Consider the following 27,278-nt stretch of genomic DNA (forward strand, 5'->3'; position numbering starts at 1 on the left):
ACTAATTTGTGGACAAGTTTTCTTGGATACTTAGTCACAAGATGAAACCCATGAAGACATCAACTGCCTCTCCTTTCTAGATCAGCTATTAGAAAAAAGTGGTGCCTCTCTAGTGTAAGTATTAGTTCTATTTACATATCGCACCGGTAGATATAGCCAGTAGGTTGGTTAATTCCTGTAATAGTTGTTACTACACTCGATGAATCTGGAAACTTGGACAATTTTAGTTAAAAAATACATCGTAACAACAAACGTATTTACTATACGACTGCAAAGCTGTCAAATATTTTAGGAATTTCTTCTCAACGCTGATAGGCGCGAGCTACATGGAGAAGAGGCGCAGAGAGCTTCTCTCACAGATAATTAGTGCATGGTGGAAGATTGTCATCAACATATGTTTGCGTTACAGCTTCTTGTGAGCTTTGGCCTGCTGCATATTCGATCTCCAAACATCTTTTGCGGTTCCAATTTTGTATGTCGAGCTTCTTCAAGCCTACCTCGAACTTGAAGACCGTCAATCCATCTTGATCGCTGTCTTCCCTTGCTTTAGTGATGAATACTGTGGCCTTTACAATTTTTATTTCCGTTTTCTACTTTTCCATTTTCATTATATGATCGAGCCATTTTATTTAGAAACTGACTTCTAAATATTATTTCTTCCTCAGTAGTGATCAGAAAATGGGAAAGTATTAATAAATTCTCTGCAAGACTCCGTGCTGACAACACATTTTACTGAGAAACTTTACGATCACTTTTTAAGTTGAAGAACTGTGGTTAATACGAGTAATATAGCTTTAGACCAAATAATCAAAAAAATGTTAAAACACTCGAATACTTGATGAAAAAATTCTTAATGCCCTCATGAAATTCCGAGCAATTTTACTGAAAGTTCGGGTCTATGAACCAATAATCAAAAAAATACATAATTCCCAAATGATACCTTGGTTTATAAACTCTATTTTGAAATCGCGGTATTTTTGTTATATTTTAAAGGATCAGAGTAGTCTTAAGTAATGTTTATATCACTTATAAAATAAATAATATAAATTCAAATATTTATAAAACAGTAATCGTATTATATAAATTTTAACAAAACACAATATTCTGCTTCTTTATTTTCTAATCATAGACCCCAAAACCTTTTACCTCCGCATCACCAATACCGTTTAGTTTCCAAGACGTCATTACGCCGTACTCTCCCTTTGGTATTGGCGCACGGATTAGATCGGCATTTTTAATAGCCATATTTCGCAAAAAAATGTAGTCCTGTAGGAAGAAGATAAAGATTATTAAATTTTGAGCAAAATTTACTAACACACCCGACAACATCAAGTAATATCAGTACAAATGCTTTGATTGTATGAAGCTCAGATAATATTTCTTCAGCAGCATTATGATAATACTCACTTGGAATGGACAGCTGTGATTCACATTGCTAAATTTTTTTATATATTCGAACAGGAATCTTATAACGGGATGTCTTCGCTTAACAAAGAAATCACAAACGTCCACGTTGTTGAATTTATAAAGCACACGATTGAGACCCTTCGAGAAGTGTACTATGGAGAGATTAAGCTGAAAGATTAAAACAAACAATTCTATGAATGTAGAAATATATTTTCAATTTCTACTTCCTAGCGCTTACTTACATATACACTCCTAATTGGCTGCAGTAATTTCTGTTGTAATGTTATGGTACTCAGCGATCTATTTACTCTTTCGATGAGGCACTTCTCGTAGATCATCATTGGGTATTTGCTGGTGCAGACGATTTTGGTTAAAGTCACTTTCGAGTGCACCTATTAGAAATAAAATTTTCTACATAATTTTCTATTTAAAATGTGTGGGTATTTTAATAAATTTCAGCTTACGTTCAGCGGAATAATACTCAAAAGCAGCAGCAATTCCAGTTGATGCATTTTAAAGCCGAGCATGCGAAATATTCTCGAAGTTTGAATGGATTTTTTAATTTTGCAGACTCATATAATGACATGATATTGGATATATAAAGTTCATTCTCCCGCAAGTAGTTAAATGTAATTATACGTTATCAGATCATTTGCGTTAATTATTTAATTTGCTTTGAATTGCATGTTGATATACCCCCTTACCTGCAATACTATACTTATATAGAAAACCATTTGCTATTCCCCTACGCCTGCATATGTTGAGTTGGCCTTTTAAGATCTCCGAGAGAAAATTACATTTGGATAATTTGATGCCCGTTGTTTCGTAGTCGTGCTTCAAGTTTCGAAAGATAGACCTAACATTTTTCTTATCAACAAAATTCATTGTATTCATCACAAGCCTATTTTGGCGATTGACTTCGACTTCGGAAAAGCTCGCTTTGATAGTGATGAAACATTGAAAAGGAAGGTGCTGAGGTTAGTCGTACTCTTCTTCTACCAGACAACTTCGGCAATCAGCATCCAACATTGATTCTAATTAAGAAAAGTGATGAAACATTCACTCATTCTCCGTTTGAGAAGAAATTAAACAAGACGGACACTCCTATTGGGAATAGTATAAATCATATAAAAAAATAGCTAAATGACTTCAAAGGGCTTTGAATAATTATTTTTTTTACTTCTTTGTATTCGAATATCTCAGGAAGAGTATAATCAGTCCGTAGTTTAGTCTTATTCTTCTTCTTCTTTGTCACTACAATCGTGGGTCGGTCTGAGCCGAGAACAAACACCACCGCCAATGCTATATCCTTTTCAAGATAACGCCAGTTGTACATTTCAAGTGCAGCCAAGTCACTATGCCCTTTGTCTTTCCATTGAATGCATGGGAGCTCTTGCTTCCATTGCCCATCCATAGGTCTGAAATAGAAGGATCTTTTCGCCGGAGCATCATCATTCATGTGAATGGCACTGTCGTTGGAATTTTAAGCGCTTAACTCTGGTATATCCATGTTGCGGTAGAGCTCACAGCTCCAAGCTTCGGAGAACAGTTCTCTCAAATGCTTAAAGGGCTTTCTTATATCGGTTTGTTATCGTCCAAATTACTGCGCGCTATAATTGTACGCCAATAATAATAGACTTGTAGAGCGTAATTTTTGTTCGATTCCAAAATTCCACCTGTTGTCAAGAGTTGAGGTACGCTTGATCTTCAGGCTTAGATTATTGGCGTAACTTAAGCTGTTATACAAAGTACTTAACTGTTTCGAATTTTTATTCCCCAACTGTGACGTAGATTCCAAGACGCGAGAAATCTTTGTGTGTGGCCTCTAGGCACTTAGTCTTGCCACAAAGTCAACTTCTTTCGCATTTTCTGCGCTGGAAAAGGATGCCGGCTCTGTTGTTAAGACTTACGATGTGAATATCATCTGCATACCTCAATTTTTGAGTACACCGTGGCAATGCGGTTCAGATTAGCGTCATGTATCACTTTTTCCGGCATTATATTAATCTTGACCATGGTAAAAAATAATAACATTTAGCTCCAAATGTGGATAAAATCAAAAAATATTCGTTAACCTCATAAAATAAATATAGTCAGTTCTGTTTATAAATAAAATTATGTATTTAAACAACAAAATCTTCTTAGAGAATCTTGTAATGAAAGTTTTCGTTTTTTACTTCGTTTTGTCAAGGTCGTCCAAAATCAGTTATTTTCCGGAAAATATTGATCTGTAAGCCAACATACTGTAAAAAAATGTTTCACGTTGGATCCCCTACAATTTGTCAAAAGCTCAAAAAGTGGGTCGTGCCGATTGGTCGATAGATAGGATAGCAGTACTTCGAAATATTTTTATGAAACCGTGGTATGTGATAAATCGTGGATTTGAGCGTACGAACACAAAAATAAACAGCAGTCGACTATATTGGTGTTTCCAGATGAGACGAATCCGATAAAAGTTGATAGCACACGAAGCACTTCCAAGCAAATGGTAACCTTTTTTTGAACAAATTAGACACTGGAACAATGCAAAATAATATAAATTTTCAGTGGTGTACAACCATTTGTTTTCCAGTTGTCTTTCAACAAATCAAGAAAACCAATCGCCGAAGACGAATCACTCTTCACCACGACAATACGAGCATTCACACATCTACTGAAACAACTGCATTTTTGAGCACTCAAAACATCGATTTGATAGGTTATACTTCGTATAGTCCTGACTTCGTACTGAATCACTTCTTTTTATTTCCAAAGCATGTTTCATAGATACCTCAGTCAGAGTGGGAAGAGTTCTACATCAATTATTCCGTGCAAAAGTCTCTAAACCTTAACTATAAGTAATTTTTGATGATTAAAATTTGTTTTCATTCTCGAATCCGGACATATAGGTTACCTACGTATACCGTGGGACCGTCATTAAAACTATTTAATACCGAATCTAACAAGACTTTTATTCTAAGGTTGTATTTAGCTATCAAATTGAGATCGAAAAGTAATCAGAATGTTAGGTCGATCATAGCAACAAATGGTTCCAAACAAAGTATAAAGTTTTCTTCTACGCGGTTTAATATCATCCATCAAACAAGAGTAACAAGAAATTTGGGCTGTCAATTAGTTCGATTTTTTGATAACATATGCAATCATTTCTACATATGTACTATACATATATTCACTGTTTTTGAGCACAGATGGTTCTATTTAACTAGTATAGTGACTTTTTTCAGCTGTATTTTTTCTACATTGATATAATAATCAATATTTCTGCTCTTGTCCTTTTTATTTTTCTTACCTAAGAAATAACTAAGACTATTTAATTTGTTCGTTCGAGCCACTGGGAACTTAGAAGCCGACGATTTTAAATATTCTACTTCTCAAGTATTGTAAAAACTTAAATTTGAAGGTATTTATTTTGATTTAATACTTTTTAGTAATAAGTTTATTTTATTATTATACTAAGATGCCACAAAGCATTTTTACTGTCCGAACATATGCTACATTTTACAATTAAAACACCATATGTTGAAGTGATCAAAATATAATACCAAAGTTTTTAATACTTCTACTACCCTTATTGGTATATTCATAGACGTATAGTGTTATACTCGTATATGTAAATTTGTGTTCTCCGGGAGTACAAATACTTTCCAAAATCTTAAGTACTTATTTTATATTATAACTCACATAAGTGCATAGTATCCAAACAAGTGAAATATGATTTATACCTCTTGTGAAATATTTTCATTCTCACAACATCTGCGCGTAACAGCACAATAAAAACAAATGAATAATGTTGAAGACAGTTAAATAAGAGTGATGATTCGTGACGCGTGTGTGCTTCATTCTTCAAAAATTCTAATTGTAATATAAACAAGTAAGGAAGGGCTAAGTTCGGGTGTCACCGAACATTTTATACTCTCGCATGATAAAGTGATAATCGAGACTTCATTATCCGTCATTTACATATTTGTTTATTTTGGTTCCTAATGTATATATTGCATTATATAGAGAATCAGATGGAATTCAAAATAGCGTTATATCGGAAGAAGGCGTGGTTGTTAACCGATTTCGCCCATATTTCGTACATATCATCTAGGTGTTAAGAAAATATTATATACCAAATTTCATTGAGATCGGTCGAGTACTTCCTGAGATATGGTTTTTGGTCCATAAGTGGGCGACGCCACGCCCATTTTCAATTTTTAAAAAAAGCCTGGGTGCAGCTTCCTTCTGCCATTTTTTCCGTAAAATTTAGTGTTTCTGACGTTTTTTGTTAGTCGGTTAACGCACTTTTAGTGATTTTCAACATAACCTTTGTATGGGAGGTGGGCGAGGATTTTATCCGATTTCTTCCATTTTTGAACTGTATATGGAAATACCTGAAGGAAACGACTATATAGAGTTTGGTTGACATAGCTATAGTAGTTTCCGAGATATGTACAAAAAACTTAGTAGGGGGCGGGGCCACGCCCACTTTTCCAAAAAAATTAGATTAAAATATGCCCCTCTCTAATGCGATGGTTTGTGCCAAATTTCACTTTAATATCTTTATTTATGGCTTAGTTATGACACTTTATAGGTTTTCGGTTTCCGCCATTTTGTGGGCGTGGCAGTGGGCCGATTTTGCCCATCTTCGAACTTAACCTTCTTATGGAGCCAAGAAATACGTGTACCAAGTTTCATCATGATACCTCAATTTTTACTCAAGTTACAGCTTGCACGGACAGACGGACGGACGGACAGACGGACGGACGGACGGACAGACAGACATCCGGATTTCAACTCTACTCGTCACCCTGATCACTTTGGTATATATAACCCTATATCTGACTCTTTTAGTTTTAGGACTTACAAACAACCGTTATGTGAACAAAACTATAATACTCTCTTTAGCAACTTTGTTGCGAGAGTATAAAAACACAATACTTCTGATGACTTGCTCCACACAAGAAAGCGATTTGTGAGTTTTTGGCGATAAAGAAGAGAAGAGCTTTTATATGAAAACTCTTTGTATGTTTTTAGGAATACTTACATTGACATATATATATATATATATATGTATATAAACTCTTCAAACATTTTATTTTAGTTTTTTTGACACACCCTAATATAAAGGGTAAAAATGATATGTCAGAGAAGAAAGTAAGGTGCATTATTTATCACAATATTTCATTATTTTGCACTTGTTGAAGGAAAAGAGTTTATGGCGTATGGCTATGTAAGAGGTGACAGCAAATGTCATTCACAGCTGCAATTTATACAATATGTTTGTATATTCTAAGTAATAAAACAATTTGTAACAATAATTGCATCGTTTACGAACTGGATTGATGGTGTTGAATAGAAATTTATCTTCAGCCTGCTGACGAAGCATTTGAGCCCAAAACATGAGATAAAAGCGAAAAGACTTTACTCTGGTCTGAAGGAGCTTTTAAAAGAGGTCTTTATTGGTTCATAGCGCTCTCTTTTTTGCGCTCATATCTATAGAATCATCTGAAGATAGTTGGGACTTTAAACGAGTTTCATGCTAAAAAACCCATTTCATGAAAACGTAGCAGTTTTAAAGGTAGAAGTAGATCTACCGCCTATGGGTGGGCTATATAAAATTTTATATTTCGAAGATAGGGCGTAAAAGATTGAGTGTAGCGTTTGCTGTATGGCACGTAGCTCCATCCTGCTGGAACCAAATGTTGTCCAAGTCTTCCTCTTCAATATGCTTGAAGAAAAATTCGGTTAACATTGCGCGATATCACTCACCATTGATGGTTACGGTTCCTTCTTCATTTTCGAAGAAAAATGGACCGATGATTCTACCAGACCAAAATCCGCACCATACAGTGATTCGTACTGGGTGCATTGGCTTCTCGACGATTACGTGCGAGTTTTCTGTGCCCCAAATGCGACAATTCTGCTTGTTAACGTAACCATCGAGGTGGAAATGAGCCTCGTCCGAAAAGATGATTTTTCGGTAAAATTGACCATCCTCGGTCAAACGATCTGCCCAATCTGCGAACTGTAGAAGAGTGAATAGCGACCCATTTCGTAAATTCTAGACCATTTACTGAATATCTGTCACCTTCCGAATGGCATTTGACGTTTCTAATGTCGAAATATATATAATTCAAATTTAAAACTTTAGATGACCCACCCTATACAATATTTATTCTGATGCCAAAGCAGTAAGGCTGGCCCCGACATAGATGACGGTGCCCACAGATAAGGCATGGTGTGCTTAGCCTTATAAACTGCTAGAATTGCTAAAAGCGGAGTCGTTGGAAATTTAATGAACTTGCCAAAAAGGACACTTATAAAACTGGGAGCTGAATGGCTGGACTTAGTGCCAGTTCCGTGAAAGCTGGTCAGCCACCACAAAATTCCTGGTTGCAAGATTCTTCTGGCCTCCAGGGGTTTTTGTCGATATACTATACTTGTATATGTGGATTTGGGTTTTATGATGTCGAATGACTTAATTGATTTTGAGATATGCCGAATCTATGAAAGAATTAAGTAAAATAAAGTACTTAAAGAAACACTATGGATATCAAACAAAAAAGGCTTACAATTGAAAATACTTTTAAGTATATTTTTTTTCTTAATTTTTTTTTACTATTTTAAGAAGCTATTAAATAAATAAATTATATAAAAATAATATAAAAGCAGCTTCACTTTAGTTAAGTTTGAATTTGCCTCCAATCAATTTGTAAGTATAAGAATATTCTACCTTAGATGAGATTATTTTTCTCCAAGAAATAGTGCTAACACCATATATTGAAAAACGCAAGAATAGTCCAAATTGTTAAACGATTAATTTAATGTACAAAAACAAAAACAAAAAAAAAACAACAAATTATAATAAGTTCAAGCTCGAAACTAAACAAACAATTAAAACACAGCGATTTTTGATCAGAAAATAGATTCACATTGCAAAAATGTATGCAAATCTTAGTATTTTGCTTCTATATTTTTTAATCATAAACTCCAAAAATATTAATCTCCGTAAAACCTATGCCATTAAGTATCCAAGACGACATGACGCCATATTCCCCCTTTAGTATTGGCAGACGTCCTATATCCACATTGTGAACTACAAAATTGCGCAAATAAATGTAGTCCTAAAAAGAAAAATAAATATTATAAGGTTATTAGAAGGATTCTCTAGATATCAGGAGGCTCAGACAAATAGCGTATTAATACTTACCCGGAATGGACAGCTGTGATTCACATTGCTAAATGTTTTCATGTATTCGTACAATAATCTTATGACGGGATTTCGACGTCTGTTCAAGAAACTACATGCGTCTACGTTCTTAAAGGTGTAAAGCACACGATCGAGACTCTTCGAGAATTGTACTATGGAGAGGTTAAGCTGAAATTTTAAAATAAGGGAATATTTTATGATTTTACAATTTGTCAGGATCCAACCTGGAAAAATAACTTAATTTCTGGCAAAAAATTATATTAAACAAGTAAGGAAAGTCTTCGTTCGAAATTAAAGTAAGAGAAGTACCTTCATATACATATGGCTTGTTAGAAACACGGAGTCTAGGGAGAGTTTTCACACGATTATGTTATTTAACTGCAATTCAACTAACACCGGGTTATACGTTCACTAAATTTTCTTAAAATGTTAAGAACCCGAAGTATAAAACTTTTTTACTACGTACATATGTAGTGATAGTGCTGACTTCATTTTATCAATTTCTGCCTTTATGGCGGTCCACATTATTACCATGAAAAAACGGTCTCTGAATTTCATAAAGATAACTTTCATATTGACCGACAACCGACAAAACTATTGTACTTTATACAACATGCTGCAGGTGTATAAAAATTGTGATGTTAACGCATTTTTTGGACAATATTTGATTGTGTTTCATGTACTTACGTACACACTCTCCAGTGGTTGCAATAACTTCTCTTGTAATGTAATGGTATTCAAAGATTTATTAACTCTCTCGACGATACACTTCTCGAAGATCGCCATTGGATATTTGCTGTTGCAAACAATTTTGGTCAAAGTCACTTTCGAGTGCACCTGAAAGAAGCAAAATTGTATATATATTTCTTCTTAAATTATATTTTTAAAAGGTGCGTTCCAAAGTAAACAGGACTAAAAAAACGGAACAAATGGTTTTTTCGGCAAAATCAATTTATTTCGTTCAAAGTTTATTCTCTATCTTTGTTCGAAGATAGGCAATCATCGTCATAAACTTGTTTCATGAATTGAAACGTTTCGGTAAAAGTATGTTCTCTCTTTTTGTTCGAAGCTCATTTTCGCACCGATAAGACAAACGTACTGACACTTAAAACGCAATAACTTCACTTTCAATCTATGAAATGTCATGTAATTGTAAACTGGACAATCGATAAAGATAGCAGATTCCAGTCGAAATATAGATGGCGCCACCAGGGAGCTCTAGCTTCAAAAAGTCCTGTTTACTTTGGAAAACAGCTTGTTTAAATTTCAGCGTACGTTCACACAAATAACAGTCAAAAGCACCAGCAATTCCAGACGATGCATTTCAATGCCGAATATGCAAAATGTCAACAAAGTTATAACAATAGTGCATTTCGTTTAGAAAATATTGAGTTAGTCCAAAATATCTGAAATTATAATTTTTTTAATTAAGTATTTAAAAGTAATAATATCTTATCTGATTATTTGTTGTTCTGAATTGATTGTATGCACTTATATATGTACCTACTTTAAAGGTAATTACATACATATATTTATATCTAAAACCAAAGCTAGCTTGTAGTTAAAGATTGATAATACACAGCCGGTGAGACAAATACTTCACTATAGCTTTAAAGGTCTACAAAAATATTTTCATTCACTAAATTTTAAAAACTATTATACACACTTTCAAGTCTGATCCTTAAGACGGACATCACACATGAACAATCTGCGATAGATTCTTCTAAAACCTCATCCTATAACGACAAATTATTTTGAATTCTACATAAGCCCATTTTGCATGACTAAAGGTGTGAGATCCAATTTGTTTCTACCCAAGTCTCGCAAGATTAAACTGCTCTCAAGCAACTTCAGCAAGATTTTTACACTTACAGCATGGGCGAGCATTAGACAATAACCGAGAAGTCGAACCTTACAGAGAGCAGTATGCTTATTGAACCCTACTCTTATTTTTATTAGAACTCTAAGCTCCAATCCTTCCTAGTTTAATGATGATCCAAAGCTTTTTTGGCTCCTTTCGACTTTGCTGCTTACAATTCGTCGTATCAAATCACAATAACTAACTGTACCATAAACGAAGCTAATCACGAAATTTTCCAACGAACAAACTCTCATAAATTGGATATAAGGTAGATAACAGATACACATACGAGTATTTAGCATAGCATACAATATCTAAATGGATCTACAAAAACACATGGTAATATGTTCAAAGCTACAGAGTTCACTGATTGGGATAATAATGTAACTAATAAAGAACCTTTACCACGAAAAGAGCTCTAAACGTGAAGTATTAGTGTCTAAGTTTCCAGTTCGTTGATCGCGGATATACTCGTATATCTCAACTGTTTAAAGAGACAAGTCAAGGGCTTCTTGGAAAATAAAAGATATACAAGTACCAGATATTTTCTTATAATGTCGTTTCATTAAATGGGATAAACAATACATATATTTCCATGACCCTTGATTAACCATACCAATGAATCTTTGTTCATAGAATTGTGATGAGGAAAAAGTCTAAAGGTGTGATATCATATAATTTTGGTGGCAAATCGACCAACCCAAAACGTGAAATAATCTGCCCACCGAATTGTTCTCTCAATAAATCCATTGATTGAAGGGATGTGTGGGAGGTAGTGCCGTCCTGTTGAAACCAAATATCGCCGAAATCATAAGCTGCGATAGCGGTAGCCATTGACGGTTACGTTCCCATCGACATCATTTTTGAAGAAATATAGATCGAGATTTCCACCGATCCACACGCCACATAGAACTTTTGTTTCTTCTGTATAAAATGCGCCTAGTAGTTCCATACGTCTATTCGAGTTGCGGCGAACGGCGCCGAATCCACTCTCCACATCTTGGTGTACACTTTGAGCTCTGGTTGCTATATTTTTTTACTCATCCTGGACGTGATCGATTCGGTCGAATATTAACCAATAATAAATGTTGGGTCTCAAGATGGATGATGTGTTTTGAATATTATGCTCAGTAGGCCGATTATGTTGACGATAAGTTGAGCGATGCGCGGGAAACACATTCTTTACAGAACGTAAATTTTCGTAAAAAAAAAGTTGAACGTTTTGTAAACATTGTGCAGGCGTAAGTCTTTCCATGATGAAATGCCAAACAATACTGAACAAAAATAATATGATACATTGACATCACTCACGCGTGATCAGTGAGAAAAAAACTATTGAAAGGATATTGATTGGATCTTATACATATGTATAAGAATAAAGAGAATTTTTGCTGTCTGTTAAGTTTCTATTGTTTTCTATTATACCTGAGACCCTTTATTACCCCTTACAAGTTTTAAAGAAACCATGACGAGAATAGGTTGAGGAACACTGCTACATATAAGATTTCTTTCGAAAAAATTAACACTGGCATCTTGAAGTTAGAGTCTTTCATACGCTTTATTTGTTAATGAACTGCGAAGGAATATAATATTTTGTTATGTCCGGTTTTAATATATTCTGTATGCGAAGAAAATAATATATTTTTCGTTCTCTTCAAAGTGTTTAGTTTATTTCGATCCATTACGAATATAACGAATAAATACAGTGATTTGCGCCGTATTTTTCCCGTTCACTCGCCATTCTGTTTGTAGCACATATTCCCCTGGCATAACAGGTATAGGAGCTATCTTTCGATCATCGATAGCTAAGTCATTGAATATTAGGTAATCCTATAATTAATTTCAATAAATATGGTTTTTAAAACATTCATCAGAGGCACTTACTTTATACGGGCAGCTATGATTGATATTGCTGAACTCTTGGAATGTTGAAAAAAGTATTTTCAGCACTGGATTACGGCGCTTTACCAAGAAACCGCAAGCATCAATGTTGGTGAATTTGTACCACACACGATTGATGCTGCTCGAGAGCTGTATCATCGAGATATTGCACTGTACAAGTAGACAATATTTTTGTACAATTTTTAAATATTTTTGGAATATTTTGGCCGCTACTTACATATGCACTGTAGATGGGCTGCAGTAGTTTTTGATGCATTGTTACTGTTGTTGTCGACTTATTCACCTTTGAAATGTAACATTTTTCAAAATATATCTGTGGATCAGTGCTATTGCATATTATCTTCTTGAAACTATACTATAACTATAGACATACAGAAGTAAATATAAATATCAATGAGTATTTTGTCTTTTTATTCTGCTTACCTTCATGAGGAGAGCAGCAAAAATCAAAATCCGCGTTAAATAATGCATTCTCGCTGAAAAATGGCGATAGTTTAAACAAAAATATTTTAATATTGAATAGTTTTTATAAATGAACAAAAATTGGCATAAATATTTCTGTTTATAGATACGCGTGCACATAATAACAACATAATAACACTTGGGTAAATATTTGAGATCAATCGAGATACTTAAATGAACTCATTAAATTTTATTTTTATGGACTTTTGAATTTTTGTAGCTTTGGTTTGTATTAATAGCGAGAATAGCTTAACTCTCTTTCTAACATTTTTTGTATTCTTCTAGAAGTTTTCATCAGGTAAATCTAATCGCGTCACAACAGAGATAGAGTTATACATTGGATAGTTGAAAAAGTCTTTTCGTATTTCTAATCAAACTTCAACTTATTTTTTTATGTTTATAATGAGCTCTAATAAATCAAATATGTACCATTTTGGTAGACCACTTTTTGTCATTTTTTTATAATTTCATCAGTGTAACACTCTTCTGGTTTCTCGGCGAAAAACTGCGGCAAGTAATTTTCACAGGCTTCTCTTCAAGCAGACTTTACTCCACTAAGGTATTTCTGCGTTGACCGTAATAAATGGTAGTCCGATGGTGTAAGGTCAGGGTTTTATGGTGGATGCATCAAAACTTTCCAGCCAAGCTCTCCCAGATTTGGCCAAGTCATCAAAGATATGTGTGGTCTAGCGTTGTCCTAATATTGATATCATCGGCATCAACACCCGCTTTTTCTATATATATTTCTGGCCTAATAATGAAAATGAAATATTTATCACCTAAAATGGTTTTTTTTTTGTTTTGTTTTTTTTTTTTTTTTCGTTGGATTTGGCTCGTCTTGGAAGACCCACACGGTCGATTGCTGTTTTGTTTCGGGCTCATACGCATAGATCCATAATTCATCACCTGTGACGATCTTATAAACGTCTTTTGAAGCACCACGATCGTATTTTTTCAGCATTTCTTTACACCAATCCACACGAGCCTTTTTTTGAGTGATTGTTAAATTGTGCGGGATCCAACGAGAACAAACCTTTTTTACGGCCAGGTGTTCATGCAATATCGAATATATGCTGGTGGGAGAAATGCATAGGCATGCCTCTATCTGAAGGTATGTTACATGACGGTCTTGCATTATCAGTTCACGTACGGCATCGATGTTTTCTGGTACAACGGCTGTTTTTGGACGACCTTCACGGAATTCGTCTTTGAGCGAGCGTCGGCCACAATTGAATTCGTTGTAACAGTTTTTCACATTGCTATAGGATGGTGCTTCATAGCCATACAAAGATTTTAGTTCATCGATGCACTCTTGTCGTGATAATCCACGTCGAAAGTTGTGAAAAATGATCGCACGAAAATGTTCACGAGTTAATCCCATTTTTTGGCCGAGATGAATTTTTTAATTCCCTGTAAATAAAACAATTCACGATTAGATGACAAAACGTTCTGAGTGATGTAATGTTAAAAAATGTCAAACTTTCTAATGGAAATGTCAGATTGCACCTGGCAACACTTAGTGTTGCCTAGGCCAGAAATATATATAGCAGCCCTCGTAATACCTAAAATAGATAAAATCGATCCCATTCTCCTCTTGGCAAAAGTTAATGCAATCAGGCCAGATTTTCTTCTAGCCTTGATATACCCTAAATTACATCTGACTTTATGTTGGTCAACTTTAAATAAATTAACCAGATTTCTTATCCATAAAGTGATCTAGGGCCGTATATAATGAAAGTGATCTAGACTTTGGTACGAAACTAATATCAATTTTTCGACTATTTCTCATATCTGTTTCTGTTCCATATATTATATACCCAACTTTGCTTAACTTTATATCACATAAATTTCACTTGAACTAATTAGGCCGATTTTAATATAAATATTTCGGACACGAAACCAAATATATGTATTAATAGGGCTATAATCTCTGCTGATATTGTTGTAGGGCATACCAATTTGGACGCATGTTCTCCAAATGGTCAGTGCCCTGTTATGGTAGCTCACTGACTCTGTAGATACTTTTCTTAGTCCTATTTAATAAGTCGTAAGGTCTTTTTTTGTCGTATATTGGCCATAATTGTTTAGATATATTATATTTTGTTATGTTTTTCCATCTGTTATCTGGTATCCTCTCGTGGTTTTCCAACAAAGCTTCGCAGGCCTTTTCTATGCCCAGTACTTCCGCTTGGAAGATGCTAGCCGAGTTCGGTAGACAAATAGAGAGAGAAATGTCCAGAATTACAAAATCACTCCAAAATCTTAATTTATTGTACAAAAACAAAAAAAACATTGTAATAAGTTCAGCATAAAAATTAAAATAAATTAAAACAACGCGATTTTTGATCAAAAGAAACGTTCACATTAAAAAATCTTTGTATTTTGCTTATATATTTTCTAGTCATAAACTCCAAAAATATTTACCTCCGCAAAACCGATGCCATTAAATTTCCAAGACGACATGACGCCGTATTCCCCCTTCAGTATTGGCAGACGTCCTATATCCATATTGCGAACAACGAAATTGCGCAAATAAATGTAGTCCTAAGGAGAAAAATAAATATTTTAAGGTTATTAGAAGGATTTTCTAGATATCAGGAGGCTTAGACAAATAGCGTATTAATACTTACCCGGAATGGACAGCTGTGATTCACATTGCTAAATGTTTTCATGTATTCGTACAATAATCTTATGACGGGATTTCGACGTCTGTTCAAGAAACTACAAGCGTCTACGTTCTTAAAGGTGTAAAGCACACGATCGAGACTCTTCGAGAATTTTACTATGGAGAGGTTAAGCTGAAATTTGAAAACAAGCAAGAATAAGGGAATATTTTATAATCTCGTAATGTGCCAGGAACCAAGCCGGAGTAATAACTTCATTTCTGGCGCCAAACTTTATATTAAACAAGTTAGGAATGGTTAAGTTGCAAGGATCAAAACCGGCTAAATACCTTCCGGTATTAGCAAAACTCGAAATTGAACTTAATAGTATCGCCGTCTTTCTGAATTCCATTAAAGTGGCCATCCCGTGTGATAGCCGTTTTTCATCAGAAGTTAAAAAAATAAAATTTATATAATGTATGTACATATATACTCTTATAGAACCCCCCAGATCTAGTGATTGATTCTACTAAAATTATGTAGAGGACAGTTTGCTGGATGCCTAATCGATGACGATGGAGCAGACGTTCCTTTGTCAGACCATGAAGAAGTTCCAAAAGCAATTATTCCTCTGAAGAACAACAAAGCGGCGGAGGCCCCACAATCTGCGCCAACTATCGTGAAATAAGCCTCCTCAACAACGCGTTTAACCTTCTATCGAGCGTATTGTGTAAAAGATTAATGGCCCACCGTCAACAAAGTGATTGGACTTTATCAGTATGACCTCAAGCCTGGAAAATCTGAATTTGATATCCCCGGAAAACTAAAAGGCTGACTAAATGACATTGAGCAATAACAGAAGCTCCATCAGGATCGAAAATAACCTCTCCAAGCCGTTCGGTACTAAAGCTTCAGAGATGAGTTGTACGAGATGTACGATGTCATTAATATAGTGCAGCGAATTAAGATACTGCGGGTAGGTCTTGTTGTCCGAATAGATGTAAACACTCCAGCTCTGATTGCATTCGACGCAGAGGAAGTGGAAAATCTCCACTACGTTGGAAAGACCGGATGGAGAACGACACTTGGAATCTCCAACTGGTGCCAAACAGCGAAAAAGAAGAGCGACCGGTGCGACTATAACCGCATAAGCCGTATCTACGGCAGTAAGGAAAAAGAAATGGCTGGGGAAAATGCTAACTTCACTTTATCTGTTTTTGAGATTATGGTGGTCTACGTAATTACCAGCGAAAGACGTTCTGTGGATTTCATTAAGAAAACCCACATATTGAAAACCAACCGGAACCGATTTTCGGCCAAGAGATAAATTATTGTTAGAAAAATACAATTTCTCATTTTTAATAACATATTGATTAGTTTTACATCTTAGAAAAAACCGTTAGGTGAACAAAATTAGTATGGTAATTGTACTATATACATACCTACATATGCAATGCATTTTCGACAATATTTTATTGTGTTTCTTGTACTTACATACACACTCTCAAGTGGTCGCAATAATTTCTGTTGTAATGTAATGGTATTCAACGATTTATTGACTCTCTCGATGACACACTTCTCATAGATCGCCATTGGGTATTTGCTGTTGCAAACAATTTTTGTCAAAGTCACTTTCGAGTGCACCTGAAAGAAGCAAAATTGTATATAACGGGTGATTTTTTTGAGGTTAGGATTTTCATGCATTAGTATTTGACAGATCACGTGGGATTTCAGACATGGTGTCAAAGAGAAAGATGCTCAGTATGCTTTGACATTTCATCATGAATAGACTTACTAACGAGCAACGCTTGCAAATCATTGAATTTTATTACCAAAATCAGTGTTCGGTTCGAAATGTGTTTCGCGCGCGTGTTTTGTTCAGCGATGAGGCTCATTTCTGGTTGAATGGCTACGTAAATAAGCAAAATTGCCGCATTTGGGGTGAAGAGCAACCAGAAGCCGTTCAAGAACTGCCCATGCATCCCGAAAAATGCACTGTTTGGTGTGGTTTGTACGCTGGTGGAATCATTGGACCGTATTTTTTCAAAGATGCTGTTGGACGCAACGTTACGGTGAATGGCGATCGCTATCGTTCGATGCTAACAAACTTTTTGTTGCCAAAAATGGAAGAACTGAACTTGGTTGACATGTGGTTTCAACAAGATGGCGCTACATGCCACACAGCTCGCGATTCTATGGCCATTTTGAGGGAAAACTTCGGACAACAATTCATCTCAAGAAATGGACCCGTAAGTTGGCCACCAAGATCATGCGATTTAACGCCTTTAGACTATTTTTTGTGGGGCTACGTCAAGTCTAAAGTCTACAGAAATAAGCCAGCAACTATTCCAGCTTTGGAAGACAACATTTCCGAAGAAATTCGGGCTATTCCGGCCGAAATGCTCGAAAAAGTTGCCCAAAATTGGACTTTCCGAATGGACCACCTAAGACGCAGCCGCGGTCAACATTTAAATGAAATTATCTTCAAAAAGTAAATGTCATGAACCAATCTAACGTTTCAAATAAAGAACCGATGAGATTTTGCAAATTTTATGCGTTTTTTTTTAAAAAAAAGTTATCAAGCTCTTAAAAAATCACCCTTTATATTACTTCTTAAATTATATTTTTATTAACTTCAGCGTACGTTCACACAAATTACACTCAAAAGCACCAGCAACTCCAGACGATGCATTTCAACGCCGAATATGCAAAATGTCAACAAAGTTATTACAAACGTTCATTTCGTTTAAAAAATATTAAGTTAGTCCAAAATTTCTGAAATTATTATTTTTTAATTAAGTATTTAAAAGTAATAATATTTTGTCTGATTATTTGTTGTAATTATCTAATTTGCTCTGAATTGATTGTGTGTACTTATATGGCTACTTTAAAGGCAATTACATACATATGTATGTACTATATTTAAAACCAAAGCTTACTTGTAGTTGAAGATTGATAACACACAGTCGAACAAAGAGAGAGAACAAGCTTTTACCGAAACGTTTCAATTCATGAAACAAGTTTATGGCGCTGATTGCCTATCTCGTAGCAGAGTGCACGAGTGGTTTCAACGTTTTCAAAGTGGTCGTGAGGACATAAATGACGATCAACATGTGGGCCAATCAAAATCCGTGATCACCGGAAATTCCATTGAAACTGTGCGTGAATTCATCAAAAATCAGCCGAAATCATCATTGAAATTCATGGAAATGGAATTGAACATCTCCAAAACATCGATTTATCGCATTTTGACCGAACATTTGGGCTTACGAAAGGTGTGTGCACGGTTTGTTCCGCACAAATTGACTGACGACCAAAAAGTGTTTCAACGATCGACGCTTGTGACCGATTATTTGACCAAAAATCACATTTCAACCTATAACCACTCCCCGTATTCACCTGATATGGCACCGAGCGACTTCTTCCTTTCATACTGGCGGCCATCGAGCTAAAACACTCGTTCGACATGCTTTTGGACCGTGCAAAAAGCTGTATTGAAGCAGGAGGAGACTATTTTGAATAAATTTACGCACACATCTAGAAGTTAGAGTCTTTCATGCGCTTCATTTGTTAATGAAACGCGAAAGTATATAACATTTTATTTTGTCCGATTTTAATATATCCCGTATACGACGAAAATAATGCACTTTCGTTCTCTTCAAAGTGCTTACTTTATTTTTATTTTAAACCGTTACGAGTATAACGAATAAATACAGTGATTTGCGCCGTATTTTTCCCGTTCAATCGCCATTCTGTTTGTAGCACATATTCCCCTGGCATAACCGGTATGGGAGCTAGCTTTCGATCATCGATAGCTAAGTCATTGAATATTAGGTAATCCTATGATTAATTTCAATAAATTTGGTTTCTAAAACATTCATCAGAGGCACTTACTTTATACGGGCAGCTATGATTGATATTGCTGAACTCTTGGAATGTTGAAAAAAGTATTCTCAGCACTGCATTACGGCGCTTCTTGAAGAAACCGCAAGCATCGATGTTGGTGAATTTGTACCACACACGATTGAGGCTGTTCGAGAGCTGTATCACCGAGATATTGCACTGTACAAGTAGACAATATCTCTGTAAAACTTTTTCAACATTTTTCTGTACTGGAATATTTTGGCCGCTACTTACATATGCACTATATATGGGCTGCAGTAGTTTTTGATGCATTGTTAATGTTGTTGTCGACTTATTCACTTTTGTTATGTAACATTTTTCATAGAACATCTGTGGATCAGTGCTATTGCATATTATCTTCTTAAAACGAAATTCTGGTGAGACCTACATGAATTAAATAAAAATAAATGTAAATATCAATGAGTAGTTAGCCTTTTTATTCTGTTTACGTTCATGAGGAGAGCAACAAAAATCAAAGTCCGCGTTAAATAACGCATTCTCGCTGAAAATGGCGATAGTTTAAACGAAAATATTTTAATATTGAATAGTTTTTATAAATGAACAAAAATTGGCATAAATATTTCTATTTTTAGATATGCGTGCACATAATGGCAACATAATAACACTTGGGTAAATATTTCAGATCTATCGAGCTAAATATCGAGATCTAACGACCGAAAAACTGAAATAAACGCATTAAATTTTATATGTATTTTTGAATTGTTTTAGCGTTCGCATTAATAACGAAGACAGCTCAAACTCTCTTACCAACATATTTGTACTCTTCTAAAAGTGGTTTTACTATTGAAACCTCTCGCTGTTGTTCACCTAAGGATTGTTTGCATTACTTAAAACAAATCGTTGATACATTAGATAGATAGTCATATACATATGTATATTGTGTTCAAACTGAAGGGATTTTAATTTATACTTCGTATGTGTTTCGTATCGGTTTTTTTTTTGTAAGTTGATAGTACTGTTAGTGATATCCATGCTACATTTCACGTCGAAATATTTATTAGTATTTGAGATACGCATCGTTTTGTGAGGCTCTAAAAGTGAATTCTTCGATTTTTACTATGTCTAGATTTATTGAACAAAGAAGTGTGATAATGCACCATCTCATATTGCATTGGTTATTCGTGATCATTTCGCCACATTTTCAACTAATATCGTGCCGCAACCACCGCATTCGCCTGATTTACCTTCGTGTAACTTCTGGCTATTCAGCAAATTTACATGACCCCTCCGAGGACAGCGTTTTGACTCAATTGAGGATATAAAAGCTGAAACGAAGAAGGCTCTGATGGCCATCACGACGAAGGATTTTTCCAAGTGCTATGATGACTGGAAAATTCGTTGGCATAAGTGTATTGCAGCGGGAGGCGATTACTTTGAAAGAAATGAAATGGACAAAATTCACCTTTCAATTTGATCACAGTAGTACATAAATCGAGAACCAATGAATATATCGGCATAAACTTTTCATAAACAGTGTCTCTAAAGTATGCCATCATACGTTGAAAAATAGTAGGAATCAGATAATACCTTTTCAAATCACCAAATACGGAATATACAAGGACCTCAGTGGCTAAGGTAGTTTTTTAACCGCAGATATCGGTCAACCTGAGAGAAATATTATTGAAATGTGGAGAGTATGTTTTCCAGATAATGAGCCGTTGAGTCAATAATGGGTATATCCAGATCCATACATCCTCCAGCCTAACCTCCACATCTAATACAAAGATTTTCGAACTTCTAATTAACTTTACATGGTTTATACCGGTCAATATGACTTTTCATTCAGAAATTAAGAGTGCGTCCCTCTCTATTAACAATGTGTCTTTGTACCTAAAATAGATAAAATCGATTATAATAATGAATAAACAACAGCTTAATTTCGAAAATATGCCGATATTAGCCTAAATCATATATAATAAATATAATGATATCGTTCTTGTGTCATACTTTATGCCGAATATGTCAGTCAGTGTGTAAAATCTTCATAAATATGCTAGAAATATTTTCTTGAGCATATTTGAGTAGTGGCAAAAGTTAATTCAATCGGTTCAGATTTTCTCCTACCCAATTCCAATCCCAATTCCAAGCAATTTTGACTTTCCTTCTGACTTTACTTGTGTGATACTTTAAATAAATTAAATGGATTCCTTAACTATAAAGTGATCTAGTGCTGAATATAACGAAAGTGATCTTGACATTGGTCTGAAACTCATATCGCTATACGAGTATAAACAGTTTCGATTGTTTTTTCTCATATAGTATATATATATATATTGGGTTGTCAAAAAAATCTTACGGTATTTTAATTGATTTTTTTTTTATTGAAATTGAAATGAATTTTTGTTGACTCATGCCCAGCTCTTGACCGATGCTACGGCTGCTACTATGCCGGTCTCTTTCGACTAATTTAGCGATTTTATCGCAATTTTCGACGACAGGCCTTCCGGAGCGTGGTGCATCTTCGACCACCTCTACACCAGAACGAAAACGTTGAAACCATCGTTGTGCGGTGGAAATGGAAACTGTATCGGGTCCATAAACTGCACAAATTTTATTGGCGGCTTGAGATGCATTTTTACCTTTATCGAGTAGTACTGTAAAATATGCCGCATTTTCTCTTTATTTTGCTCCTTGTTTGCGACGCTATACTCGTAACTCACGAACGACTTAAAAGAAACGACAATCATTCAAACACGTGTTAGCGCGTGAAATGAGCTTTCCAAAAAGGTATAGCATGACCCGATGCGACGAATAAAACTACGCGCTTTCAGCACCAACTAGCGAAAATACCGCAAGACTTTTTTGACAACCCAATATAATCTTGATGGAAAATCGACCGACCCAAAGCGTGAAATAATCTGCCCACCGAATTGTTCTCTCAATAAATCCATTGATTGAAGCGATGAGTGGGAGGTAGCGCCGTTCTGTTGAAACCAAATATCACCGAAAACATAAGCTGCGGTAGCGGTGGCCATTGACGGTTACGTTCCCATCGGCATCATTTTTGAAAAAATATAGATCGAGGTTTTCACCGAGTTGACTCTGCACGGTCTTAGTGTACACTCTGTCCTATGGCGGCTACATGTTTTTTACTGCCTGCAGGACGTCTGTCGAATATTATCCAATAATGAATGCTGGGTCTCAAGATGAGTGATGATGTTGCGAATGGTACGGTCAATACCTCAGTTTTACTTTCGTAAAAAAGTTAACCGATTTATAAAAATTGTGCAGGCGAAAGTCTTTCCATAATACTAAGCAAAAAAAATTTATAGATCACAGACAGTCAGTCATAAAAAGGCAATTGAAAATAGTACATCTACTTGGATTACCCGTTATATACATATGTATAAGAATCTGTTAAGTTTCTTTAGTTTTCTATCTGAGACCTTCTCTCGCACCTTCAAAGTTTCTAAAGAAACCCAAGACGAGACTAAGGTTTAGGAACACTGCTAAATTATATTCTCTTTCGAATAAATTTACACAGGCATTAAGTGAGTGTCTAACACAGGCTTAATTTTCTTATAAACTGCGAAAGTATAAAATATTTTTTTTGTCCGATTTTAATATATCCCATATATAATACACCTTTCGTTCTCTTCAAAGAGATTAGTTTATTTATATTTTAAACCGTTACGAGTATAATGAATAAATACAATGACTTGTGCCGTATTTTTCCCGTTCAACCGCCAATCTGTTTGTAGCACATAGTCCCCGGGAAAAGCTGGTATGGGAGCTAGCTTTCGATCATCAATCGCTAAGTCATTGAATATTAGGTAATCCTATAATTAATTTCAATAAATATGGTTTCCAAAACATTTATCAGAGGCACTTACTTTATACGGACAGGTATGATTGATATTGCTGAACTCTTGGAAAGTTGAAAAAAGTATACTCAGCACTGCATTACGCCGCTTTTTGAAGAAACCGCACGCATCGATGTTGGTGAATTTGTACCACACACGATTGAGGCTGTTCGAGAGCTGTATCACCGAGATGTTACACTGTTTAAGTAGACAATATCTCTGTAAAACTTTTTCAACATTTTTCTATACTGGAATATTTTATCCGCTACTTACATATGCACTATAGATAGGTTGCAGTAGTTTTTGATGCATTGTTAATGTTGTTGTCGACTTATTCACCTTTGTTAGGTAACATTTTTCAAAATATATCTGTGGATCAGTGCTATTGCATATTATCTTCTTGAAACGAACTTCTGGTGAGACCTGCACGAATTAAATAAAAATAAATGTAAATATCAATGAGTATTTAGTCGTTTTATTCTGCTTCATGAGGAGAGCAGCAAAAATCAAAATCCGCGTCCTTAAATAATGCATTCTCGCTGAAAACTTGCGATAGTTTAAACGAAAATATTTTAATATTGAATAGTTTTTATAAGTGAACAAAAATTGGCATAAATATTTCTGTTTATAGATATGCGTGCACATAATGGCAACATAATAACATTTGGGTAAATATTTGAGATCAATCGAGATAAATACTCGTATCGTGATATAACGACCGAAATATTAAAATAAACACATTCTATTATATACGTATGTATTTTTGAATTTTTGTTGCTTTGGTTTTTATTAATAGCGAAAACAGTTTAAAGTCCCTTTCTTCTAGTAGTGGTTTCACTCTTGAAACTTCTCGCTCTTGTTCACCTAACGTTTGTTTGCATCAGGTAAATCTAATCACGTCACAACAGAGATAGAACTATACATTGTTTAGTTGAAGAAGTTTTTTCGTATTTCTAATCAAACTTCAACTTATTTTTTTTTTATGATTTTTGATCGACCACTTTTTGTCATTTTTTATTATTTCATCAGTGAAACACTCTTCTGGTTTCTCGGCGAAAAACTGCGGCAAGTAACTTTCGCAGGCTTCTCTTCAAGCCAACTTTACTCCAAAAAGGTACTTCTGCATTGACTGTAACAAATGGTAGTCCGATCGTCCAAGTTCAGGGCTATATGGTGGATGCATCAAAACTTCCCAGCCAAGCTCTCCCAGGTTTTGCCGAGTCATCAAAGATATGTGTGGTCTAGCGTTGTCCTGATATTAATATCATCGGCCTCAACACCCACGCCGTTAGGTCTGTTTTCTCGAGACTGGACAAGAAAGCTAAGCAAATGGGTCTGGCAGTGAACGAGGGCAAGACGAAATATCTCCTGTCATCAAACAAACGGTCGTCGCACTCGCGGCTTGGCTCTCACGTCACTGTTGACAGTCATACTTTGAAATTGTAGATAGTTTCGAATATTTGGGAACCAGCATAAACACCACCAACAATGTCAGCCTGGAAATCTAATGCAGGATAACTCTTGCCAACAGTTGCTACTTCGGACTGAGTAGGCAATTGAAAAGTAAAGTCCTCTCTCGACGAACAAAAACCAAACTCTATAAGTCACCCATAATTCCCGTCCTGCTATATGATGCAGAGGCTTGGACGATGACAACAACTTATGAATCGACGTTGACAGTTTTCAAGGGAAGTGTTGTACGAAAGATTTATGGTCCTTTGTGCATTGGCCACGCCAAATTTCGCATTCGATGAAACCATGAGCTGTACGAGATATACGACGACATTGACATAGTTCAGCAAATTAAAATATAGCGGCTACGCTGGCTAGGTCATGTTGTCCGGATGGATGAAAACACTCCAGCTCTGAAAGTATTCGACGCAGTACCCGCCGGAGGAAGCAGCGGATGAGGAAGACCTCCACCCCGTTGGAAGGACTAAGTGGAGAAAGACCTGGCTTCGCTTGGAAGATCCAATTGGCGCCACGTAGCGAAAAAAAGAAACGACTGGCGCGTTGTTGTTAACTCGGCTATAATCGCGTGAGCGGTGTCTACTCCAGTTAAGAAGAAGGAGAAGCGTTGTTCGGCCACTTGCACTTCTTCCACAAAGCATTGCATTTGACAAATATCTGAAAAAAAAAACAAAATATATTTTTGAATAAACCAGTTGTTCAAAACTATATTACCTATGTATGTTGCAAATAAAGTGTCTGGTTTGATTGCAAAACTTTCGCTAAATCAGTTGTAGCGAGCAAACTTAATGTGTGACTTGCACAACGCTGGTGTTGGGGTAGCAGGCACTCATTGGAAAACGAACGCAGATCTTCATCGCTGTCGGCGCTCTTTTCTTCGGGTTGAACTCCATGCTCCTTAAATGTTCGCAAAGTTCGACCCTTTGTCTGTGACAGTCATGACGACTTTGGAGGAGCTGTTAATTTCGGTGATGACCTTCGTTAGTTTTTCCGCCGAGTGCACACCAGGGAGCCTTTTACATGCTAAAGCAGCTGACTTTCGGTCCAGTTTTTCTGTCAACCAGTGAGTTATTATGTTTTTTGACGATGCTATAGAAAATTTAATATTTGTTATCGACATATTTATTTTCATTCAAGTGTAAAAACATCTCTGAATAATGAAATGTAATAGATTTTGTGACTGTCACTCAAGCCTCAAAAATTGTCTCTAACTTGAAATCTCAAATTTAGAGACTTGATACTGTATCAGAGTACAGAATCGCACGGTAAACTACTTATTTTTTGTGAGATTATGTGAACTTGCTTCTCTACGGAGATCACCACTATACGATTGGCAGCTTGCAAAAAGTGGTTGGAATTTATTTGAGCTAGCAGCGGCGTTCACAGCCCCTAAATCATAATGACAAACCCTTAATTCAAAATAAATCTTAATACTTGCCCAAAATACTAAATTATATTCGTTTTATTTCGTCAAATGTCTAAACTCTAGCTATAAATCGCAAATACATTGGTATAAGCAGCATCGACACCGTTCAACTTCCAAGCCGTCAGCAATGCATATTCTCCCGCTAGTATTGGTAAGCGCGCCACCTGAATATCACTTATAGCGAAACGATCGACTATTAAATGGTCCTTATGCGAAATTATAGAATAAAAATGCAAATATATACATCTTTACTAGTAAACTCTCAAAAAGCCTTACCTTGAATGGGCAACTGTGATTGATATTGCTGAATTTTTGAAAATGCGCGAAGAGTAATCTCAGCACCGGATTTCGACGTCTCAATATGAAAGCGCAGGCATCTACATTATTGAAAGTGTACAAAATGCGATTAAGACTCTTCGAGAGCTGTATTATTGAAATGTTTGCCTGAAAATTGCAATTAGAAACGTTATGATTTCTAAATCACTTTGAGGTTTCCAAAATCTTTCTCACACTAACTTGTACTCTGTAGATGGGCTGCAGTAGCTTTTGTCGTATTGTTATTGTTGTAATGTTATGCCCTCGTTCAATATGACATTTCTCATATACTGTCATGGGATGTGTACTGTTACATAATAGTTTGGTGAAACGTATAACCAAATGCACCTATGGGAAGTAAAGTGACATTAATTTAATAGAAATTATTATTCGTTTACTCACTTTCGCAGGACACATGGACACCAAGGCAACTAGTACAAAATAACGCATTTTCATTCTAAATCCGTTAAAATTTACAAGTTTTGCTAAGTATTTTCTAGCTAAGTTTTCAGTAAATTAACTATTGTTTACTCATAACTTTATGGCTATTTCCACAAAATAGTACAATTATATTTTTATAAAAAATAAAATAAGTTACTTTTATTGCGTGCTAATTATTTATATAATTACCTAATAATTATTGTATTTAAGTATAATTAATTTATAATCTGATACACATTTTAAGCGTGGCCGAGTTAAGTATGTGAATTAATCGGAAGCACTATACTCCTCTTCGTGTTATGCTTTGAGGCCAAAACAAGTTCAAACCGGCGGGCTGAAAAGCTAATTGTGTTTGAAACATAAACAAAAAAAGAAACAAAAACAGAATGTTGACTTCGAAACTGTAATACCCTTCCCAAATGAATTTTTGTATAGCATAAAAGTGCATTCAAATGTTTTTTTCTTGATT

The 27,278-nt window shown here is 35.4% G+C and overlaps 5 protein-coding genes across 5 annotated transcripts; all 5 read right to left on the reverse strand.

Annotated features, from left to right (window-relative positions):
* Window positions 1-1,119: 1,119 nt before the first annotated feature.
* On the reverse strand, window positions 1,120-1,919 carry LOC115066033 (uncharacterized). Its single transcript, XM_029549562.2, has 4 exons — window positions 1,872-1,919; window positions 1,650-1,799; window positions 1,408-1,575; window positions 1,120-1,266 (listed from the first exon to the last, which is right to left on the reverse strand). Exons 1-4 carry the CDS (start codon window positions 1,917-1,919, stop codon window positions 1,120-1,122), a joined length of 513 nt encoding a protein of 170 aa, XP_029405422.2.
* A 6,450-nt stretch (window positions 1,920-8,369) lies between these two features.
* Window positions 8,370-9,388, reverse strand: LOC125777631 (uncharacterized). The gene is made up of 3 exons (XM_049452717.1): window positions 9,290-9,388; window positions 8,603-8,770; window positions 8,370-8,516 (listed from the first exon to the last, which is right to left on the reverse strand). Exons 1-3 carry the CDS (start codon window positions 9,386-9,388, stop codon window positions 8,370-8,372), a joined length of 414 nt encoding a protein of 137 aa, XP_049308674.1.
* A 9,720-nt stretch (window positions 9,389-19,108) lies between these two features.
* Window positions 19,109-20,107, reverse strand: LOC115066034 (uncharacterized). The gene is made up of 4 exons (XM_049452718.1): window positions 20,102-20,107; window positions 19,568-19,717; window positions 19,325-19,492; window positions 19,109-19,270 (listed from the first exon to the last, which is right to left on the reverse strand). Exons 1-4 carry the CDS (start codon window positions 20,105-20,107, stop codon window positions 19,109-19,111), a joined length of 486 nt encoding a protein of 161 aa, XP_049308675.1.
* Window positions 20,108-22,965: 2,858 nt separating this feature from the next.
* LOC115066035 (uncharacterized) lies at window positions 22,966-25,273 on the reverse strand. The gene is made up of 4 exons (XM_049452719.1): window positions 25,211-25,273; window positions 23,431-23,580; window positions 23,188-23,355; window positions 22,966-23,133 (listed from the first exon to the last, which is right to left on the reverse strand). The coding sequence occupies exons 1-4, from the start codon at window positions 25,271-25,273 to the stop codon at window positions 22,966-22,968; spliced, it is 549 nt and encodes a 182-aa protein (XP_049308676.1).
* An 821-nt stretch (window positions 25,274-26,094) lies between these two features.
* On the reverse strand, window positions 26,095-26,824 carry LOC115066036 (uncharacterized). The gene is made up of 4 exons (XM_029549565.2): window positions 26,771-26,824; window positions 26,570-26,716; window positions 26,330-26,497; window positions 26,095-26,259 (listed from the first exon to the last, which is right to left on the reverse strand). Exons 1-4 carry the CDS (start codon window positions 26,822-26,824, stop codon window positions 26,113-26,115), a joined length of 516 nt encoding a protein of 171 aa, XP_029405425.1. The 3' UTR covers window positions 26,095-26,112.
* Window positions 26,825-27,278: the final 454 nt, after the last annotated feature.

The sequence above is a fragment of the Bactrocera dorsalis genome, chromosome 3 (assembly GCF_023373825.1).
Source record: "Bactrocera dorsalis isolate Fly_Bdor chromosome 3, ASM2337382v1, whole genome shotgun sequence".
Taxonomy (NCBI): Eukaryota; Metazoa; Arthropoda; class Insecta; order Diptera; family Tephritidae; genus Bactrocera; species Bactrocera dorsalis.

Coding starts and splice junctions, on each gene's coding strand:
- LOC115066033 (XM_029549562.2), bottom strand. CDS start 1,919: ATGCATCAACTGGAATTGCTGCTGCTTTTGAGTATTATTCCGCTGAAC. Junction 1,800..1,871: donor TGAGTATTATTCCGCTGAAC/GTAAGCTGAAAT, acceptor TATTTCTAATAG/GTGCACTCGAAAGTGACTTT. Junction 1,267..1,407: donor ATCACAGCTGTCCATTCCAA/GTGAGTATTATC, acceptor TTCTTCCTACAG/GACTACATTTTTTTGCGAAA.
- LOC125777631 (XM_049452717.1), bottom strand. CDS start 9,388: ATGGCGATCTTCGAGAAGTGTATCGTCGAGAGAGTTAATAAATCTTTG. Junction 8,771..9,289: donor AACCACTGGAGAGTGTGTAC/GTAAGTACATGA, acceptor TTAAAATTTCAG/CTTAACCTCTCCATAGTACA. Junction 8,517..8,602: donor ATCACAGCTGTCCATTCCGG/GTAAGTATTAAT, acceptor TTTTCTTTTTAG/GACTACATTTATTTGCGCAA.
- LOC115066034 (XM_049452718.1), bottom strand. Junction 19,493..19,567: donor AGCCCATATATAGTGCATAT/GTAAGTAGCGGC, acceptor CTACTTGTACAG/TGCAATATCTCGGTGATACA. Junction 19,271..19,324: donor ATCATAGCTGCCCGTATAAA/GTAAGTGCCTCT, acceptor AATTAATCATAG/GATTACCTAATATTCAATGA.
- LOC115066035 (XM_049452719.1), bottom strand. CDS start 25,273: ATGCAATGCTTTGTGGAAGAAGTGCAAGTGGCCGAACAACGCTTCTCC. Junction 23,581..25,210: donor TCTCCTTCTTCTTAACTGGA/GTAGACACCGCT, acceptor TAATTCGTGCAG/GTCTCACCAGAAGTTCGTTT. Junction 23,134..23,187: donor ATCATACCTGTCCGTATAAA/GTAAGTGCCTCT, acceptor AATTAATTATAG/GATTACCTAATATTCAATGA.
- LOC115066036 (XM_029549565.2), bottom strand. CDS start 26,824: ATGAAAATGCGTTATTTTGTACTAGTTGCCTTGGTGTCCATGTGTCCT. Junction 26,717..26,770: donor TGTCCATGTGTCCTGCGAAA/GTGAGTAAACGA, acceptor TACTTCCCATAG/GTGCATTTGGTTATACGTTT. Junction 26,498..26,569: donor AGCCCATCTACAGAGTACAA/GTTAGTGTGAGA, acceptor TGCAATTTTCAG/GCAAACATTTCAATAATACA.